Below are 22,434 nucleotides of genomic sequence, written 5' to 3' on the forward strand. Positions count from 1 at the left end.
TATAATCATATACCCTAGATTGATGGAGTAACCTCTAGTTAATAATCACAAAATTAAACTAAAGCATATATATAAAGTTGAAATTGAAGAAAAAATATATAAGAAAATAAACAAAATTGAAAGTGAAACACAAAGTGAGACATAAAGTGTGGTACACTTCTTGTTCTGACCTTTGCACCTCCAATAATGTAATTGAAAATTGAAAGTTAGGAACTAATTCTCAAATGTGAAAGCAAATTTCTTATATTTTTTTTAACCTCATTTCAATTTTTTTTATTGAATTTGTAGGTTTATTATAATAGTGAATCCATATAAAAATTAAGTTTAGAAATTTATTGTTAAAGATAAAAGTAAAATAAAAATTTATGAGTTTTATAAAGTTATTGTGACACTAAATTAAGAACCATATGAAATCTTGATTGTGGATATTAATAGTTGTTTCAAGTTTGTAATTTATGTATAAACCTAAAACGCGATATATCTGAAAAACTTACATCACGATAGTTCCATATTTGTTTTGTGTGCGGAGCAACGATGGGGCAACGGGGTTCACGGTCCCTTCCTAGTTTTTTTTTAACAATATTATTATTTAACAATTGGAATAAATTATATTGTATAGTATTTATTAGAGTATGGATACTATTTTATATTTGTTATCATGTAGACTATACCTGCAAGTTACATACATGATGTGATACTCAGAAGACGTGATTAGTTTATGGATAAGCGTAAGACTCCTTATTCAAGTGGAATTATACATTAAATATTCTTAGGTGCGTTTACTTATGGATAAATTTATCATGGAAAAAATAGAGATAACAAAAATTTATGACTTTAATTAAATGTCTCATTTTTCTCATATTTTATACAAAAGACAAGTTCCTTCCTTATTTTCACTTCAAGGAGGAATAACATTATTCCTTGGTGAACTTCTCTGTTGTATAAAATGTGGAAAAAGAAAAGAGGCATTATTTAAAGGCGTAAATTTTTGTTATCCCTCTTTTTCCCATTATAAATTTATCCATAAAAAAAACGCACCCTTAGAGGATAATTATCAAATTGATCGAGTATCATTATCTTAGACGAGTTCTTATTAAGTTGGACTTCTAAATGTTTCATCTATATAAAGTGAAGAGAAGAACGAGATCCAGTTGCCCGCTTTTATTATTTTCTTGAGTCTTAAGAATATTTTGTGAAGTCACACTCTGTGTTTTTGTGTGATCTTGTGAACTTTGCCTTTCGTGTTCTTGTGAGCGATTGTGTTCGTGTGTTCGTGAATGATGACTTTCACTAAGCAATTGGTGATTTTTTTTGTGAGCGATTAGGTGGTGAAAGAGTCGTGTCCACCGTTGGTGAGATTCTGAGAGGATATAATACCTAAGTAAAATCGCGTTTGTTACTAATGGTTCATAAAAGTCGCATTTTTAGTTTAAGGGAGTGCCGTATTGGCTGCGGAAGGACTTCTGTGCAAAAGGGAAAAACATGGATGGACTGATTTAAAAAACTAATTAGTTGCTGTAAATTTTTATCTCAGACGTTGATTCTTATGGACGGCTGCGATTAGATCTTATGGAGTAAGTTATAACTAACTCCATCATCTTCTTCGCTGAGCTCGTGAGTTTTGCAGAGAGTGTTGCAGCTGTGATATTTTGGGTGTGCGATTCTTCTTGTAATTGGGTAGTAGTATTTCATTATGGGTTTCTCTCTTCAAATTAAGTTTGTGAGAGGTTTTTGAGTGTTATTACCACATCTGTACTGTTCTTCTTAGTTGGTGATTGTGAATAAAATTAGCTCTTGTTCTTGGCCCGTGGACGTAGGGATTTATCCTGAACCACATAATTGTTGTGTTCTTGTGTTTTTCATTATTGTTTTTGTCGATTTGCACAATAGCGTTTTATTGTGTATGTCCATCTGTAACTTATTTTCAGATAGTAGTTCGTTTTCCTTGGGTGAGGCCCCCTTAAATATAGGTGTTCTTTACTGAACTCCCAGAGGTTTAGCTTGTCAGCATTAATTTATCTACCACAAAATTCAGAGTGAATCTATAAAAAGAATGAACTCTTTCTTTACTGAAAAGGCTATTGCATGAGAAAGCACTGATGCTTGACATACACGACTTGCAGCAGTCAAGCATGCTCGACTTGCCTTAATCGAGCATGTTGAGCAAAGTATCACGATTTAAGTAATGATAATTTTGTTCTTTCAAATTTAAAATCAATAGGTTTTATAATGGATTTTTTTTTTGAAAGTAGGTAAAACAATATAAAAACTATTTATTATAAAAACTAGTACTATTAATTAACTAAAACTTTCTCTTTCCATGAAAAGTAGGGAAATTTTTTTGGGCATATATATTTTAATAAAATGAGTGGCGACTTTTATGTAATAGAGAAATAGTCCTACCATTGTATATGAAAGAGGTTAAGATTGAATTAAGGGGGTTTTTTTTTTCTTTTTCAAAGAGGTATTTGAATAAAAATAAGGAAAAAATACCAGATAATATACTAAAAGGAAAAAATGCCCTACTTATTGTAGACACAAAAAATAATAAAATTTCTCACTTTTCATGGACGAAGGGAATACAATATTAGGACACGCCATTGAAAACATAAAACTATAAAATCATACATAAAGATGCTGTCTTTTTGTTGAACATTTAGATTGGGGGATAATGCCCATATAAAAGAACCAACTTTATGACAAAAGAATACATATTTTAACAACATTAGACAACAACACAACTTTGTTAAGTGGAAAGGAATCTAAATGTATAAATAGCCTCCATTCGCTTCTCCCTTAAGTTTATACTCAATTTGATAAAACAGCTTTAACACCAAAGTTGCTTCCTTTTGGGACTGGTGAACAAAGTTATTTTTTCTCCTTTAATTTCCCATAAAAAGATGAGAGAGCCAAGTTGATCTCCACCATGCAAGAAAATGGAAAGGCCAAAGGGCTGTTGAAAAGCAAATCTCATACATTTCTTTTTGTTTATTTACCTGCAAAAAGAAAAAAGTTTTACAATTCACTAATAAAAATTATTGATGAGTCAATTATGGGTCACAAAATTCACTTTTTTGAACCAATTGCGATTTGCTATCATGTTATGTGGTATATACTATCATCTACCATACATTGAATATTTGAAATAGCTATAGATGCCAAATATATATATAAGTAATTTCAATTTCTCGCGATATATAAATTTGTTACCGTTTCGGCCAGAAATCCTTCTGAGAAAAGTGAGGAAGATGATGAGCAATGCAACCCCAGCTAATAATCCAAGAACTATAGCAAATGTCTTCTCCGAGTCACTATGAGAAGTCGAATGAACTGTAATTGCAGATTAAAAAAATTAATCAATCAAAATTCCATTTTACATAATGAAGAGGAATTAATTATATTAATTTTCCTACGAACCGTGATTGGGTTGGGAATAAGCGTGGGCCCCATTGGTGGAGTACCTGGCGTAACACTTGGCCAAGAACATATCACCGAAGACGGCGCCGCCGCACTCGGCCTTGAGCCGCCGCATGGCCTCCGTGAGGCAATCCTGGCACTGGCCGTTGGACAAGTCGCCGACGCACTGCGCGACTCCCTGGACATCCTCGGAGCCGCCAACCCGGAAGGGCCCGCCGGGCCGGCTGAGGCCGGCCAGCATGGCGTCGCGGCGGGCCATCCGGTCGGCGTCGAAGCCGTCGGAGGGCCCGCACTTGTTCATGACGACGGCCTTGTCCTCGACCCCGATGAAGGAGACGTTGTCGTACTTGGCGAAGCAGGCGTCGAGCTGGATGGCGGCGCCGCACGCCTGGGGGCAGAGCGGGGCGAGGTGGGAGACGGCGCGGGCCACGCAGGTGGCGCACTCCGGCATGGCTAGGTCGGCCCGGCACTGGTAGAGCCCGTAGACCACGTCTTGCGGGGTGGACCCCATGATGGTGAACTTGTTGTAGGCTGAGTAGGTGGCCGAGTTCACCAGAGAGGTCAGCAGGGAGTTGAGATTTGATTCGTATTGGGACCCCGCCGTGTATTTCACCTGCGAGCACCCGCCGTAGATGAAGGAGTCGGCCGCGGAGGAGGCCGGAATGAAGAACAAAATGCTCAAGATTTGGACAGAGACAGTAATAAGGAGATTAGAAGAAGGAGCTGTTTCCATGTTTCGGAGAAGTGAAGTCAAGATGGTTTTGCATGGAGATATGAGTGTTTAAGTAGGCCGGGGATTGTGTTTTGGGATTAAATTGTTTTATAACCGTGGTGATGACGTGGAAAAGTCTTCAAACCGTTATTTTAATTTATAACAAATATTTAAATAGAAAAAAATAATACGATGAAAGTAATGGGCCAGAGAATTCGATCAACCTTAAATGATCCAATTTCCTAACTAATATGACTGAGTATATTGTATGCTTCTATTCGTGTTTATCTCTCATAGTATTACATTCACAATAGAATTGTAACATGCACGTATGTCCTATCAAATACTGACACCACAAAAGATAAATATAAAACTTAATTAATTTAAAAAGAAACAAGTAATTACTAATTAAATATAAGTTGCACAAATTTAATGGTAATTAGGAAAAAAAAAACGTAAATAAAGGGGACATATAGCAAATAAGGACACAAAATACTTATAATAAATTTCATTTTTAAAATAATGAATTTAATTATTTGTGTACATGAAAATAGCAAAAAGATTTAATATAATCTTTCGAAATTGTATTTTGAGTGTGTAGTCCGAAATTCCAAGTGAGAGACGGATAAGGAATCCTAATCCCCAAGTAATTCGTGTCGCTCCACTCTAGTTTATATAAACACATACAATCCTAGCATCGGAAGCCACAGCACTCGCAGAGAAAGAGTCCTTAATTTGAGTCGGTGGTTGTGGAGTGATTACACAAGAATGGCAGCGACAGATGTGACGCAAGTAGGGATTAATTTTGAAGGGCAACACTATGTTGACAGTTTTCCGAAATTAGAGAAAAGAGGGAGAATTCCCAAAAGACAAAGACCATCAACTGCTGCACCACAAGAGAAGTTGGGAGAGCAACAAATTCTAGTTGAAGATCACTGCTGCCGGGAATCAACGCATGTCGAGGAAGAAACTGCAGTGGCCGATCAAGAAGAAGAACACCAGAAATCGAATGATGAAGAAAAAGAGTTGGAGAATGTTGGCTTTGACGAGCACCATAAATCAGATGAAGCACCTCAAGAAGAGAAAGATTGGGTCGTCACTGCAACTCAAGAAATTCCCCTGAAATCTGTGGAAGAAGGAAATCCGGCGGAAGAGACAGAAACTTCAACTAATGAGGAAGATGATTATCTCTTCTTTGGAACATTCCGATCCCTGATTCGGATTGCTGCAGGAAATCAAGAAGAGAGAGAAGCTCCAGTTGAGGAATCGAACGATGGTGCCCACGAGAGAGAAATCATCCAACAAAACAAGATGGAGGATGTTTGCGTTGATGAGCAGCAGAAATCGGATGCCCAGATTATGACTAGTAGTCAAGAATCAACTCAACAAGAAGAAGAGGGTGTTGTTTCTCAACTCCCAAATTATGTGGAAAATCCCCACAAACCAACTACTGATGTGGAAGAGAAAGAAATCTCTGATAGTGAAGTGCAGAAATCAACTACAGATGTGGTGGAAGGTGGAGCTCAAGAGAAACAAACTACAGATATGGAAGAGAAAGAAGGTGGGGCTCAAGAGAAACAAACTACAGATGTGGAAGAGAAAGAAGGTGGAGCTCAAGCTGATGAGAGAGAAACAACTGATCCGGAAGTCGTGGCAAGCGGAGAGACAGAAAATAAAGAATCAGACTCGGCGGCAGCAGCAGTGGAAGAGACACCGTTGCAAAAAATCGATGCGAGAGAGGAAGAGATGAGTTTTGGAGGGAAAAATTACGATGACCATTTCCCGAAAATAGAGAGGAAGCAGAGAATTACAAAAAGAGAGAGGCGGGGAGAGTTTCAAAATTAAGATTTCTTCTTTGTTTTTTCAAGATAGTAGCTCATCTGGTCATTGCTTTTTGAGGTTCTTTTAGAAGTAGGAGTATATTTATTTATTTTATAGTATATTTCGTTTATTGCTGTAAATTACTCCTAATACGCGTCTCAGCAATCTCTCTCTCTCAACTTTATAGATCTCAACAAACGTATCTTGTTACAAAAGTAATAATTAAATTTTCACCCCTAATTAAATTTATATCCCTTTTATTGGAATCGCATAACATGCATGTTTAATTTCCACGCACTCTAATTATAAAATGAGTTTTGGATTGGAATTGTAACATATAACAAGAAGGTAGTGAATAGTGATCTGCTGGATGCACCCCGATCTTCATATCTATGGAGATCAATAGCTTGGAGTATTAACAAGGGTAATACCTGGAGTATTGGGAACGGGCTCATTAAGGTTTACTCGGATTCGTGGGTGCAAGGAGCTAATGCTAGAGTGAACATGTTTATAGAGAAGCTAATCAAGCTGCTCATAGATTTTAGCTCAACATACGAGATACTGTATTACGTCCAACACGAGAGAGTTCGTTACGAGTGATTTCCGTACTTGGCTTAGGGCGATTGTTTCCGGCGATATTGCTTAATACAAGAGTTTTCTTCCGCCTCAAGGCATATTTTGTTTGTTCTTTTTTATGGCGACCTTATCTTCTCTTTAAAAATTAGTTACGAATTGTAGTCCGTTTAATACATACAATGTATGATAAGAATCTGAAGACAAACAAAGATTTATACAAGTCTTGCTTGAAAGATAAATTAATTAGATTAAAATATTATTGATTTTGAGCTTTAATTAATTATTAAATAATTGAATTCATTAATTAGAAATAAAAGAAAAACGTAACGTAATTCGCATACACCAATATGTTGTATGAGAATATAATAGATTTCTTTTGTGATCACAAAAACACATTGTCTAAAAATACCCAGCTTCCTCCTTCTTCATCTCCTCCTTTGTGTGGGTCGATCCTCGCTGCCACTGAGGATGTAGCCAATTCCCCACTACTCGCCGCGAAGCCCCTCCGTCGGGACTTACCTCCGCAAACACAAAAGATAAAATAATACTCCCTCCGTCCACCAATTAAAGGCCTATATGAAAAAACACGGGTTTTAAGAAAAAAATGTATTTTTATTAGTTGAGTGGAGAAAGGGTCTCACTTTTTAAGAAAAAATGTATTTTTATTAGTTGAGTGGATAAAGGGTCTCACTCTTTGTAAAGAATCTTTGACTTTTTTGATTATATAATGAATAAAAACTTACCAAAAATAGGTAGGCCTTATTTTTGTGGACAGACCAAAAAGGCAAGTAGGCCTTGAATTGGTGGACGGAGGGAGTATACTATTAACCAGAGGATCTTAGAGATATGGATCTAGCTCAGCTGTCGAGTTCCATAAACGTGAATCTTAGAAAAGATAGCTTTGCCTTAGGAGTTAGCACACGACAAATTTGAAAAGATGAAATTGCCCCTATGCATCCAAACTTCAAAAGATGATAATACCCTCACCTAGGGCTATATATATACGAACTGAGCCCAGCCGAATACCTCCAGGCTCGGGCTCGGTTCGTGAAAATTTAGCTCAGCTCGAGCTCGAATTCGAGCTTTAAAATGAGCTCGAGCTCGGCTCGCCTATATGAGTACTAAGCTCGAGTTTGGTTCGAATTCGGCTCGTTAATGATTTGTTTATCTCGAGCTCGAGCTCGGTTCGAATATTTATATGTTAAGGTTTCATTAAAATAAAAAATTATAATTATTTATATATTTCTAAACTATTTATGAGTCATAATTTATAATTTATTTTTAATAAATAGATAAATTGTCAAATTAGTTGTAAATTATTTTTGTAATTATGAGAATTATTGTTATTATTCAAAAAATATTTAACAAATGAAATATATAAAATTATTATTTAATGAACATATTCGCGAGCCTATTCGCGAATATATTCGTGATCATATCCTATTCGCGAGACTATTCGTGAGCCTATTTGCGAACCTATTCGTGAACCTATTCCGCGAATAGGCTCGCGAAGGTAAGAGCCGAACATGTTCGCGAGCTCGAGTTCGACTCGATAATTTTATTGAGCTCAGATTCCGGGCTCGAATTCGGCTCGTTTAAAAAACAAATGAATTTCAAATGAGTTTTTTTCGAGCCGAGTCCCAAATGGTTTACGAGCGGCTTGGTTCAATTACAGCCATACCTATATTCTCATTGTTTTTGTACGCATCATTAAATTCACTCAATTTTGTACACACTACATTCACCAATATATAATTATTCTCTTCTCTATTTACTATTAATCACTCTATTCCTCTTTTACTGTACGTTCATCCCAAGAGATTATTCGTAGTTGTCGTTGTTATCGCTGTTTCCCATTGTGGTCCGTATATTTAACCAGGGATTTAATAGGAAAGCTTGGACGTTGGAGATTCTAACTGAGTTCTCAATATTCCTCGGTGAAATTCCCTTGTATGCCAGGTTTTTATATGTTCTCTCATTTCCATATTTATTTTGTTGTACTCGCCACAACAATAATGAATTTGTTGTAACAAATAATGAATAATAAAAAAAATACTTCCTCGCCCCATCTTATAAGAGAATATCACTTGGGAGATGACACTTAGAAGAATATCACAAAATTGAAATTGAAGAAAAAATATACTTCCTCCGTCCCTGAAATAAGTTCCTCTTTGGGGACGGCACGAGTTTTAAAAAAATGTTGTAAAATGTATTGATAGTGGAGAAAAAGTATTATAGTATAATTATTATTGAAAAGTTGTGAAAATGTATTGGGGTAGTTGTCCAAAAATGGAAAGAAAGAAAGAGGAACTTATTTGGGGGACGTCCCAAAAAGGAAAAAGATGAACTTATTTCAGGGACGGAGGGAATATAAGAAATTAAATAAAATTAAAAATGAAACACAAAGTGAGACATATAGTGTGTACACTGAATCTCATTCCTAGAGTGATAATGTGTGGAGTGATGTCCCAAAATGAAGTGATACTTTCTTATGTGACGGTGTGAGTGAGAATTTTAGCCACCTACAAGATTCGAACTATCGATCATGAATTTATCCAGCAAAGTTATGAATCACCGTAGATTTTCACGTAAGCAGTGAAATGAATCATATATATTTTATACGATAAATACATGGACTCATTTGAACCACGTACAAGATTTCAACGACTCCCTAGATTAGAAAATTTCATTTATTGTAATTCATAATATTTTGCAAGGAATTCAGAATGTTTTATAGTGAACACATTTTATAAGATAAGTGTGATTTGTATAATAATCTTATTTCCATTAAAGTTTAATTCAATATTCTTGGCTGCGCTGCGCTCGTAATTTTCTTATGAATTGAGGTTTATAAGTTAATAATTAGTTAGCGTTGGTAAACCCCCCACGGCCCCAGTTTTGTATATATATGAGAATTAGTTTGAAAGTCTGAGAAATTAGAAGAAAATTAAGCAATATGGCGCCTGAACCTAATGTCCACAACTGGTTCAAAGAAAACACGCGCAATGTTTATTACGGTAGAGATCCAGTAGATGCAGCCCATCCTTCTCTTCAACGTCTTACTCAACAGCAGAGAAATTATCTTGCAAGCACTGGATTAATTACTTCATCTGCTCATCACATGCCTGCTGCACCAATCCACGAGAATCAAGAAACTGCAGGAGCAGTAGAGAATCAAGAAACTGCAGGAGCAGTAGAGAATCAAGAAACTGCCGAAGCAGTAGAGAATCAAGAAACCGACTCTCCAGTTTCAAAAGTGGTTGACACTGATATTTATAAAGAAATTGGAGCATCAGAAAATGAAGAAATCAAAACAGAAGAGAATCCAGAAACAAAAGCAGTAGAAAATGAAGAAATGGCAGCGCCAATACAAGAACTAGAGATGAAGCTGGGAGACGAAGCCGAGTTTCCGAATTTGAAGAGGTTTGGGAAAATTACCAAGAAAGAAAGAAGAGGAGAGTTCCAACGTTGAGAAGGTGACAAAACCCTAGTTTCCGCCATACAGAAACACTAACTTAATTGATCAGTTTTTTTCAACAAGATGTTTGATTCCTTCTCGTTTCTAATATTCTGAACTGTGTTTAGCTTCTATTTCTCTGTTAATATTTTAGGTTTTTTTCTCCCTGTTTTGATTAAATTAGTTTCTGCGAAACTCATTGATTGATCATGAATTTCGTAGCTAATTTCTTGGGTATCAAACGTGGCCCTTTTTGTATTTTTTGAGACATTCTTGATTAATGCAGAGCATGGAATTAATTAATTTGCTGAATTTAACAGACAATTTGTTGTGTTTTGTATTTCTTAATTTTAATGCAATTAGTTGAAGAAATTATCTCTCTCTCTCATTTCTTGAAAAGGGAGTTGTGTATTTGATGCATGGAAGTTATTCCATAAATTAATGGAGTTATTTTTACAAAATAATGAACTCATTAATTAGTGGTAATTAATGTGTGTAAATTTGTAGGAATTGTAAAAGTAATTATTACTTTTAAAAATATATATATTTTGTAGATGAACGAAAAAAAAAAAGTTAAAAAATAATATTTTGTGAATGGAGGTAGTAGTACTTATTTTTGCTCTCGAGGGCTTCATATTTTTTTTAACAATAAATCTATGCAGCCACATTGTGGCCACCCACACACTAATATAATAAGGATATCTTGATTTATTTAATTTATTTTTTTAAATAAAAATAGGATTTAGTTATTTTATTATATTTTCTATATTGTACTTATTTTTTTAATTTTTTTTGCATTTTTTATTTTTAATTTATTTTTTAATAAAAATAAAAAAGTTACCAAAAAATTACAAAAAAAATTACTATAATGTAGAGAATATGATAAAATGACTAAATCTTATTTTTATTTTAAAAAATATGTTAAATAAATTAAATTATTTTCTACTTAAGTAAATTGTGGGCAGCCACATTGTGGCTGTTTAGCATTACTCTTTTTTTAATTTGTCTGAAAGTTCGAGAAGCAACCCATATCTTAATTGTGCACTAATCGGTGCATTGCTGTTACAAAATGGTGATGGGTGTCTTAGTTAATTTATTGCACTGAAGAATATGCCATATACTTTGTGGGCTGAAAGTTTGATCATTTTTGTTAGTGCAATATGTATATCATGAATTTGTAGACCATTAGTTCATCTGATGTCTACCACCTAATTAACCACATAAAATAGTTCAAACATAGAAAGTAATTTTTGTATTCAATATAGATAAGTGATCCGCGCTTCTCTGATTGGGTAAAGTTTTGAAATGGAAAGTAGGTAGTTATATACTTATTTGTTAAGTGAGTAGTAGTGTTCTTATTTAATTTGTTAAGTATGGTATGAGCATGTTATTTTCATTCAAGAGGATATAAAATAAAATAAGAAAGATATTTTATATTCTTTATTCAATACTCTCATAAAATGAGAATTGAATTGGAATTGGAACCTAGAGGCATATGGCTGAAGTGAACTTATAAATAAGCTATTAAATTGATTATAATCTTCAAATTAAAAGGATATGGTGTACAATTTTTTTTCCTTTTAATAACGACCTTAATTATCAATCTCCTTATTATTTATGAATTGCATACAAGAGCTTAGTAATTTCAATATATATGATAGGATTAGTTGAAGACAAACAAAGATTTTTACAGTTTAGGTAATGACTTTTCTATATATGAAATGTTTTGTGATTTTGAATAGTAAAATTGTATTAATTTATGAAAGTGATGTGATTTTGAAATGTTTTTACAGAACGATCATTGTATCTCGCGTACATCCACATACAATTATCACTCATTCTTGTAAATTCGAATTGAAAAAAAAAATATATCATAAATTACTTGAATCAAACGAAATTTCAACAGCATAACTCCATTATCCTAACTACCAAGTGCTCGACTCTACCAACAGCTATAGTGACTATAGTGGTCCTAATTTACTAAGTCTATACTAGGTCTACCCGACCCCCCATTGTCGAAACAATACAATACATATTAAGCAATAAAAAATAAAGTAATTAAATTAAAAACAATCATTTGTTGGAAGAAGATTCTTAAAAAATAATAAATTTCTATCCCAAATTAAGGGAGAAGATCCTTAATGATGAGGACTGAAATATGCACTAGCGTTGTGCACTATATAATAGGAACATTTCTATTTATGCTTATGATTAGTATTATTATTATTAAGCTAACCAGTGCAGGTTTAATTGAAGATTTGGGTTAATAAAAGAAATAATAGAGCTTCCGGCGTAGTCAAGCAAGCATAGGCGATTCAGACCAAGGTCAATGTATTAAAGGGGCTTAAGCCCAATTATCTTAGTAAATGGGCTTGAGGCCCTAGGGCTTATTTACATGCTTATAAATAGAGACTTAGGAGTGGGTTAGAAGGGGATTATCTCATTTTATTCATTCATCTCTTGTAAAATGTAATTCTCTCGAAGTATAGTGAAAAAACCCCAAAACACCCCGTGGACGTAGGTCTTCTCGACCGAACTACGTAAATCCGGTGTCGTTTATTGCTTTTTAGTTTAGGTGTTGGTTTCTCGTTTTACCACTTAAGAAATTGATTAAATCTATCCCGTATATATGCATGCACAGTTACAAGCAAATCCAATTATTTATGAATCACTCAAATGAATTTTCAATATGTAACCTATTTTAAGTACAAAAGTGTCATCATTCGTTACGCTATGATCATGACATAGGTGATCTAATGTTATTGGAATTTCATATGCAATTCTAAATAAATGGTCAGGATTTAAAACAAAATATTGTTTAGAATTGGATCCGCCCCGTAGTAAGAAAGCAATTAATAATCAATTATTTGATGGGTATATATATCCGTTGTAATTTCAATATTTTTAGCCCAATAATTATGACGATGTCCATTGGGTATTTCTTAATTAAATATAAAATCACACAACATAATTAAACAAACAAGCTTATTTATTATGGAGTATAAAATTAAATATATTAATTAGAGCCGATTGAAACATCGTAAATTTAAATGACATAAATTAATGTATTTTCAAAAATTTAGATGATTGAGAATCAGAAGATTGCATAACACAGTTGTAAAACTAAAGTACATAAGAATAAAAGTTACTATATAATTTGGGGAGTATGGGCTTGAAGGTAAAATAATAAATTCATAATTGGTTATTATTATTATTATTTTAAATTTGAGGTTATGATTCTTATGAATAGAATTATCCTTACGTACATGCCTCTTGTTTGTCTATGAACTTGGCCCAATCATTCTTGTTCTTGTAGATAAGCTTGAGCCCAATAAATTTGATGAGTTAGTCCACATGAAATAGTTATTGCACTTGTTTCATTACCCATCTGCCATCTCATACTTAAAATCCAAACCGATTGTGCACTTACCTGCCAAGGACTTGCTCGAAACAAGAATTTGCAAAGTGAAAACAGAATTCATATTGTCTAATACATATTCATCAATTCCCTTGACGAAAAGTACACGAAACAAACTCCCACATTTTTCAAAACACACTATCCTCTGATCACAACCCACAACACATCAGTCCAATTCCAGTTAAAATTCGATAAAAAAACTGGATTTTGAACCAATTTAACTCTGTACAAGACATGCAAGAAACTCGGAAAAAAAGAAGAAAAAAAAAACGAAACAAGAGTTGGCTACATGTGTGCTAAATCTGGTATCGTTTTCTTGAAAATGGAAGTGGTTTGGGTTCAAGCGTTTGCAATCAAAGCAACATTTGCTGCGGCTCTGGCTAAGCTAACCACTTCTGTTTTGGGCGGCGAGGCTGAGGTGAGGCGATTCACTAGTAATTCTAGAGCTTCCTTCATCCACCAATATTCGCAAACCCTTCTTGCTTCTCTAACACTTATCTGTTCAAACATTTAATCAAAATCTAGCTGTTTCCTTAAACGAAATTCACACAAATTAAAGAGTTTTGTTTTACCCAAATTCTTTGACGGATGTCTTTCTCAGGCCAGAATTCCAGCTGCTCCTTCACTAGCAATGGGAACATGTGACCTTCATAGAAGGTTTCCCTGTTTTTGCTATTGAAACTCCATTTCCCCAATTTATGCTGCAAGTAATTTCAATACCATAACATAATTAAGTGGTGTATCACTCTAGTTAGACGCTATATATATAGGTCCCAACAAACAAGGATAAAATTCACAGCAACCGTACCTCAACATCTCCGACCACACCGGCTTCCTCCACAGTTTCGCGCAACGCTGCTTCTTCAATAGATTCATCAATTTCCCAACCTCCCTTAATTCGCACCACATAAACTTAACATCATCACTTTCTCGTTTCTACAAATCCTAAAATAAGAGTATCAAAATTATGGCATATGTATACCTTTGGAAACATCACCCCTTTGCCTTTTCTTTGTGCAGTTATAACAAGGACTTCAATATCTTCCTCATCCACCATAGATGCTCCACCTCGACTTCTATATCTGTATGGAATGCATCTGCAGGTAACCACATCTTAAATGTTAGCCGTCCAATTAATCAAATTTTCAAGAATCGACACACCAACAAATATATAAAATTTTATTTTAGAGTGAAGAAAGCACCATAATGCGAGTCAACACGAGGTATAAACACACCCAAAAACAAAAAATCGAAATTTCCCAGGAAATTAAGATGATTTTCATTTTACCCATAAGCTCGTTTCACTCCGGAGTCAACTCTTGAGTCATTTAACCATGTAAACAAGAAATTAAATTTGAAGAAACCAAGATGAAACTGAGAGAGAGAGACGGACCCAACTACTTGGCGGTGGCCAAAGATATTGTAGCGCTGCATATGGCGTCCAGTACGAGCAGCAAGAGCTAACATATTCTTCAACTCCATTGTTATTTAAAAAAAAATCTTTGCAGAAACATGTAATTAAGAACTACCCAGATAAACTACTGATTAGTATGTATATATATAGTATCTGCAAAAGTTCGTATTTGAGGAAAACTGCGGTGATAAAATAAAGAAGCTGGGCCACATTCTCATCCTTTTTTTATGACAAGAATTGGAAATAAGACTTTGTCAACCCACATTTATTATGTTTCTACTTGCTAAACCGTTGGAACTATAATGTCTGTTTTGTTTTAAATCTCTCGCTTCAGTTCACATAGGATTATGCATTTATGTGCTCAAATTTTTGTGATATGCCGTCGATATACATTGTATTTGACTTATTTCACTTTAAAAAAAAAAAAAAAAAAAAAAAAAAACATCTTCATCGTTATAATTACGATCATGCATGACATAAATTTTTTTTTTCATGCATGACTTAACCTTATACTCGAAGGATTCCGGTTCGCATCCACTAGGCACTAACGTACATTTTCTATATCCCATTCCCACCACTGTCTCAGTATTGTTATACTAATATTTATTATGAAAATAACAAATAATAAAATATAATAATCCTAATTAATATTATTGCTAAAAAATAAATTTTAATATATATATATATATATATATATATCACAATTATGGAATAATTAATTCTGATGATCAACTAATATCAACTATATATTTGGAAATTGAATTCTAGAAAATATTATAAATTCTGAATATGTATAATCTAAACTATATTAAAAACGAAATCTCCAATTTTAAATTGATTTTAATGGATATGTATTAAGTTTTATTTTTCATGTATTTGTTTTTTGATATATTAACAATATTAAATAAAAGAATTTAAAGGTCACACTATAATGAACTCGAACTCAAGATCTTTAACTTTAGACATCATTTTATTGTTTGACTAACACACGCGCATACTTCTTCACATATTTTGGCTTTGACGTTAGACGTGCGAGGTGTGGTCGTTGCTAGGCAATTGTATTAAGTTTTTTTTCCCCTCTAATTAAAAACAGTAAGCACTAAGGTTAAATGTAATTCCTTTTTTCTTCAAAAGAAAAAAACAAAACAAAAAAACAAAAAAAGAAGGAAGTTACATTTAAGTACTCAATGAATCGTTAAGTATCGATTTCGGGCCAACCCGACCCGGTATAATTCAAAAGCCCGGTGGGCTGAGCCAAGCTGGCCCGACTTGGCCCATTTGACAGCTCTACATTCAGTGTGCGGAATTAATTATATATGGATTAAATTGAATAGTAGAATTTGTTGTGCTTATTCTAATATTTATTTTGACTGTGAGTGCATATTAGATATTAAGCTTGTATTATAATATTTGAACTATGGATTTTTGGAAAGAAGGATTTGTTAGGTTCTCGTAGATGAAGAAGGAAATATTTGGGCAAGGAAAGGATGTATCAATAGGAGACTTCGGACGTGTAGCTTACGCGTCAACTGGCCTAGGTGTGCAATTGCGGCCTCTCTCTCTCTCTCTCTCTGGATATATATACAGTAACATACAAAAACTACGTACTCCTCTTAAGCCTTGTTTGGCTCCTACCTGATCGTGTTTGGTTACTCAAAGAAAGTACCTCGTAAGTTCTGATACCCATTAATTTTCAAATAAAGCCAATTTTTGAATCTTTTAATCAAAACCAAATCGAAAAATACAAGAATTGTTCAAATCAATACTATTTCGATTCTATTTTATTTTATTGGTTTGATAGCTAAATGATTAATTTTAATATTATTACTGTAGCACTTTAAAATTTTGTTTATGTTAAATACTTCTTGTAATTCTAAAAAATATATATATATATATTTGTGTTATTACATTTTAATATACCAACCAGTGTACAACTTATACTGCCATGGACCGTATTAAAATTTATATGTACGAAATCTGATTACAAATATAAAGAGATTTGTAGAAATGCCTTAATAAATTAAATATAATGTATGAAACAAAATATCAAAATATCTTACGTCATAAATTTTGAAAAACTTTTCAATACACAATATTCTTTTTAGATGTATACCATCATCATCATGATCACCATAAATCAAATTTTCAAACCTCGACGAATAATAATCCTCAATATGTACGTAAACATAAAACTGATGATTACAAGTTAGATATAATATTTTGAGCTCCAGATGATGATCTGGTCTTACAGGGTTCAGATCAGATAATGCTACAACGAAAAATGTGATCTTAAATTAATTCTTATCTGTCAATGTGAAAAAGTTGTACAAAATTAATAAATATATATAATTAAGAATAAATGTAGCACATCAATTCCTCCATCAAACTTACATATATATATATATATATATATATATATATATATAGGGGCGCGCTCCAGTGAGACCCCATATTTTTCGTGTAACATGAGTACAATGAATAAGACATAGAATACTAATGAACAAAACGTATATCTAATGAACAAGATGTATATATTGATGAAAAATAAAATTTAAAAAATTCGTAATGAATAAGACATATATACTGATGAACAACGCAGTATATACTGATGAATAACAAAATTTAAAATATTCTGCTCCCTCCAGGATTCGAACCCTGCGAAAAAAAATCACCCTCCAAATACAATATCAGCCATATGATTGATAAAATAAACGCACCAGATCGTGCCTTAGATCTCACTAAAATTAGGGGGTCTCATTGGAGCGACCCCCTATATATATATATATATATATATATATATATATATATATATATATATATATATATATTCTAAAATCTTTAATCCCATGTCGACCTTTTAAACTTTCATCAAATGAAAATTTATATAAAATGATACTTTTATTATCCAACCAAAAATTAATATTTATTTGGCGAAAGTAATCCCATCAAATCAAATTAAATTAATTAAAGAAATAATTTATATATAAACAATTTCATTACATAAAACGTGACACATTGTAGAGGCCTTCCAAGATAGGATTAGGATCTGGTTGTAATTTAAATCATGACGTAATTACACAGCTACTATATATAGGATTGAGATCCGGTAAAACCCCTTCCTTAATTAGTGTATATAGATTCAAATATCAATTATATATTTTGCACATGTGGACACATAATAACGTCACACATTGTAGAGACCTTCCAAGATTAAAAAAACATAGAGGGGTATTATTGTAAAAATTATATAACCCCGTGCCAAAGTAATGGTGTCAGAGTATGTATATTTATGTTAAACATTATTCAATTACTATATATTTAACAATATGCATATACGTGTTCACAATTTCTATTTAGCAATATGCATATATATGTTCAGTGGCAGAGCCGGGGGCTTCCAAATTTTGAGATTTTTTTAAAATTTTTAATATATATATATATATATATGTGTGTGTGTGTTTATACCTATTATAAAAGAACCATGTTTTACAAAAGTTGATTTGCTTTGTTATATGCCCTGATATATACTTAATTTAAGATTACTTGTATTATTTAAAACTATATAATCTATGAAAATATTGTTCGTTGTTATTATTATTATTATTATTATTATTATTATTATTATTATTATTATTATTATTATTATTATGCTTGTCTTTTAATAAAAAAATGCTTAAAATGTATGGAATGTCCAATTTTTTTTGTAATGTGTTGAAATTAGTTTGTAATGTATTGAAATTATATAATCTATGAAAATGTTGTTCGTTATTATTATTATTATTATTATTATTATTATTATTATTATTATTATTATTATTATTATTATTATTATTATTATTATTATTATTATTCTTCTCTTTTAATAAAAAAATGCCTAAAATGTACGGAATGCGCAAAAAAAATTTTGTTCATTATTATTACTATTTTGCTTGTCTTTTATTACTATTGATTCTAGTTAGTAATGGAACTATAAAACCTATGAAAATGTTGTTCGTTATTATTACTATTGTGTTTGTCTTTTAATAAAAAATGCCTAAAATGTACGAAATGCCTCAAAAAGAAAAATTTTGGGGGCTATTGTCCCTGAACCCCCGTATAAGTTCAGTCCCCCATGAATTAAATTCATGGCTCTGCCACTGTACATGTTCAACATTATGCACATTACAATTGCATTAAAAAAACTTAAAAATTGCGGAAAAATCATCATATTTTGAAGGAACAACAATATCTTTCTATGTTTTTTTTTGTCTTGAAAAATATCTGTAACATATTATGATTTTATATGTCCACATAAACACAATATACTGCTTCATTATAAATTATAAATTTGACATGCACTCAAAAAAACTAATACTCCATCTGTCCCATTATAAATGTCCACTTTTCATAATGAAATGTCACATTACAAATGTCTCATTCTTTTTTTGGCAACATATTCTCCCCCTATACCTAATATTTAAACAATTTCCACCAACCGCACTACAAGAATTTCTCTCATACATAACGAAGATTCTCCGTTATCTATACTAAAAAAAAATATCGTTATATATAGTGGTGTCGTCTATGATGCGCTCATACGTAACACTAAAATATCGTTATCTATAGGTGAATAGGATAACAATACGATGCGCTCATACATAACGCTAAATTACCGTTAATTAATTATCTATAGTGTAATAGATAACAGTATGTTACGTCATACGTAACGCTGAATTACAGTATGCGTCACTTTATCTATTAATTATATATTTTTTAATCTCCGTATCTAAAAATAATGAGACATTTATAATGGGACGAAGAGAGTATTATTTTTCCATCTCGAGAGATTTGAGCCCATAGATATTAACAATCGAAAAATTAAAAACAATTTTACTCTCTTATCTATAATAATTTCTTACTTTGACTTCTATATGTACCATCGGAAATAATTAATAAGAGAAAAACCATATTCCACAATTTGAACTTATCAAATTTAGTATTTTCTTTTCATTGGGCCACGAAACCATTAAAACATTGTCTTCCAGAATTCATCACAGACAAAACTCGAAGGTTCCATTGAAATATGGTAGCAACTTGGTATATATCCAAGAAACGTCAAACCCGCAGTTATAATTATTCAAAAATAAATTGGGTACATTTAATCATTAGTTTCAATATTTCTTGACTTAAACAACAAGTGGAAATTGAAATGGTCTATATTGGTGTGAAATCATATACAAAATCTCGCCCACAATTCCAGAAACTCTCTTTTTGATTGTTAGGGTACTCATTAACGTATTTGCATGTCTTGCATGCTCAATTCAACTCATTAATTAAACAAATATAAAAATATATACGAAAAGAATATACATAAGAATCGCTGTTTAGACTTTTGGTTATGATTTTATTTAATGTTCAAGTTAACAACTTTGCTCTCAATCGCAAAACTAAAAAAGATTTTATATTTATTTGCAAAAATACGAAAACATAGTTGAAATTGAAAAACTGGCAACTAAAATAAATAGGCAAGAATTGGCAACTAAAATAAATAGGGCACTGCATAAATAATTGATTAAATTATATATTTGCAATTATTTTTCTTACACCATATATGCTGATTAGTGATTACGATCTCTCAGACAAATCTGACAATTTTAATTCACTAATTAATCTTTTCTATATTAGGGCAGTCTTACAATGATCGAGAAGTAACAATTAATCGTGATTCACATGTGACGCCGGTGTTTCAAAAAAACAATGTCAACTAGAATCAAAATTTGCTTCTTTTTCATTACTGTTTGCCATGACGACTAGAAGAAAAATAAATTATTTTCTTATTCCGATATATATATTGAAACGTCAAACATTGATTTGCATATTTGTTGGGGATCCATGTGAGTCTTATTGCTCAAATTATTCAAACAATTCATATAAAAATAACTTCATACTGTATAGAGGTTTTGTTTATACTGACCTAACTATTTCAATAAAGGGCAAATTGCATGAAAATACCTCACTTTATACCAAAATTTGATTTTTTGACAATCTTTTCAATTGTAGCAAAAATTTGAACTACCTTTCAATTTGTTGCAATTGACTTCCGGAGTAATTTTCCGGCCAACTTAATGCTGATGTGGATTCCCGTAAAGTTGATGTGGCATGCCTCGCCGGACGACAAATTGCATGAAAATACCCCACTTTATACCAAAATCTGGTTTTTTGACAATCTTTTTAATTGTAGCAAAAATTTGAACTACCTTTCAATTTGTTGCAATTGACTTCTAGAGTAATTTTCCGGCCAACTTAATGTTGATGTGGATTCCCGTAAAGTTGATGTGGCACGCCTCGCCGGCTAATCAAACGACAACGTCTCTAATTACCTTAAGCGATGTCGTTTTCCACGATTTTAAGCAAATTACAATTTCTAGTTTTATATATTTGTCGATTAGGGCTTCAAATGTCCTCATTTCTTCTCCCAAATTTTCTCATCTTAGTTGAAATTCTTGTTCCATAAATTCTCATTTGCAGCAAAAATCTTTGAACTGGTGGATTCTTCTTCTCAAACGGGACGACTGAGATCATACAATTTCCCTTTACCTCCAAAATTCTGCAGATGCGAAGAACCAGAGCCGTGCATCTTGCAGGCTTCAAATAGTGTGACTAATCCGGAGAGGCGCTACTTCTCATCATGTACAAAAATACCCACATCAAGTATCTTGTACTCTTTAAAATATACTTTTATTTAATTCATATGTTTTTTTTTTTAGAAAATTTATGGAACAAGAATTTCAACTGATATGAGAAAATTTGGGAGAAGAAATGAGGACATTTGAAGCCCTAATCAACAAATATATAAAACTAGAAATTATAATTTGCTTAAAATCGTGGAAAACGACATCGTTTAAGGTAATTAGAGACGTTGTCGTTTGATTAGCCGGCGAGGCATGCCACATCAACTTTACGGGAATCCACATCAGCATTAAGTTGGCCGAAAAATTACTCCGAAAGTCAATTGCAACAAATTGAAAGGTAGTTCAAATTTTTGCTACAATTGAAAAGATTGTCAAAAAACCAGATTTTGGTATAAAGTGGGGTATTTTCATGCAATTTGTCGTTTGATTAGCCGGCGAGGCGTGCCACATCAACTTTACGGGAATCCACATCAGCATTAAGTTGGCCGGAAAATTACTCCGGAAGTCAATTGCAACAAATTGAAAGGTAGTTCAAATTTTTGCTACAATTGAAAAGATTGTCAAAAAACCAGATTTTGGTATAAAGTGGGGTATTTTCATGCAATTTGCCCTTCAATAAATAACATTTACACCATTTGCACGTAATTACTTATGAGGGTGTAATCGACTTGGTGCATGCATGATATCCATAAAAAATTCAATAAATTAATAGTGGGACGGAGGGAGTACGTATTTATTAGGGATAGTGAAAATTAATACTACTCAACATTATTTAATAAATTATAGTCAATTTTTAAGTGTTTGGAACGATATTACCTCGCCATTTTCTCTTGTACGTACTAAAAAAATACGGTCTCTATGTTGTTTTTGTTCTCAGTCTCTCTTTCTCAAACCTTACTTTCTCCGCCGCACGCCTACTGCTTTAAAGCCCTAATTCTCATGCAGCGC

General features: G+C 32.7%; 3 protein-coding genes across 3 annotated transcripts; 1 reads left to right on the forward strand and 2 right to left on the reverse strand.

Moving 5' to 3' along the window:
• Window positions 1–2,600: 2,600 nt before the first annotated feature.
• LOC131001649 (plasmodesmata-located protein 7-like) lies at window positions 2,601–4,306 on the reverse strand. The gene is made up of 3 exons (XM_057928205.1): window positions 3,418–4,306; window positions 3,211–3,330; window positions 2,601–2,996 (listed from the first exon to the last, which is right to left on the reverse strand). Exons 1-3 carry the CDS (start codon window positions 4,148–4,150, stop codon window positions 2,989–2,991), a joined length of 861 nt encoding a protein of 286 aa, XP_057784188.1. The 5' UTR covers window positions 4,151–4,306; the 3' UTR covers window positions 2,601–2,988.
• A 453-nt stretch (window positions 4,307–4,759) lies between these two features.
• On the forward strand, window positions 4,760–6,088 carry LOC131001628 (uncharacterized). The gene has a single exon (XM_057928167.1). The coding sequence runs from the start codon at window positions 4,898–4,900 to the stop codon at window positions 5,972–5,974; it is 1,077 nt and encodes a 358-aa protein (XP_057784150.1). The 5' UTR covers window positions 4,760–4,897; the 3' UTR covers window positions 5,975–6,088.
• Window positions 6,089–13,440: 7,352 nt separating this feature from the next.
• On the reverse strand, window positions 13,441–15,230 carry LOC131001685 (nudix hydrolase 18, mitochondrial-like). The gene is made up of 5 exons (XM_057928253.1): window positions 14,795–15,230; window positions 14,384–14,498; window positions 14,210–14,293; window positions 13,974–14,102; window positions 13,441–13,899 (listed from the first exon to the last, which is right to left on the reverse strand). Exons 1-5 carry the CDS (start codon window positions 14,881–14,883, stop codon window positions 13,741–13,743), a joined length of 576 nt encoding a protein of 191 aa, XP_057784236.1. The 5' UTR covers window positions 14,884–15,230; the 3' UTR covers window positions 13,441–13,740.
• Between the last annotated feature and the right edge of the window lie 7,204 nt (window positions 15,231–22,434).

Source organism: Salvia miltiorrhiza, chromosome 8 (genome assembly GCF_028751815.1).
Source record: "Salvia miltiorrhiza cultivar Shanhuang (shh) chromosome 8, IMPLAD_Smil_shh, whole genome shotgun sequence".
In the NCBI taxonomy this organism is placed as follows: Eukaryota; Viridiplantae; Streptophyta; class Magnoliopsida; order Lamiales; family Lamiaceae; genus Salvia; species Salvia miltiorrhiza.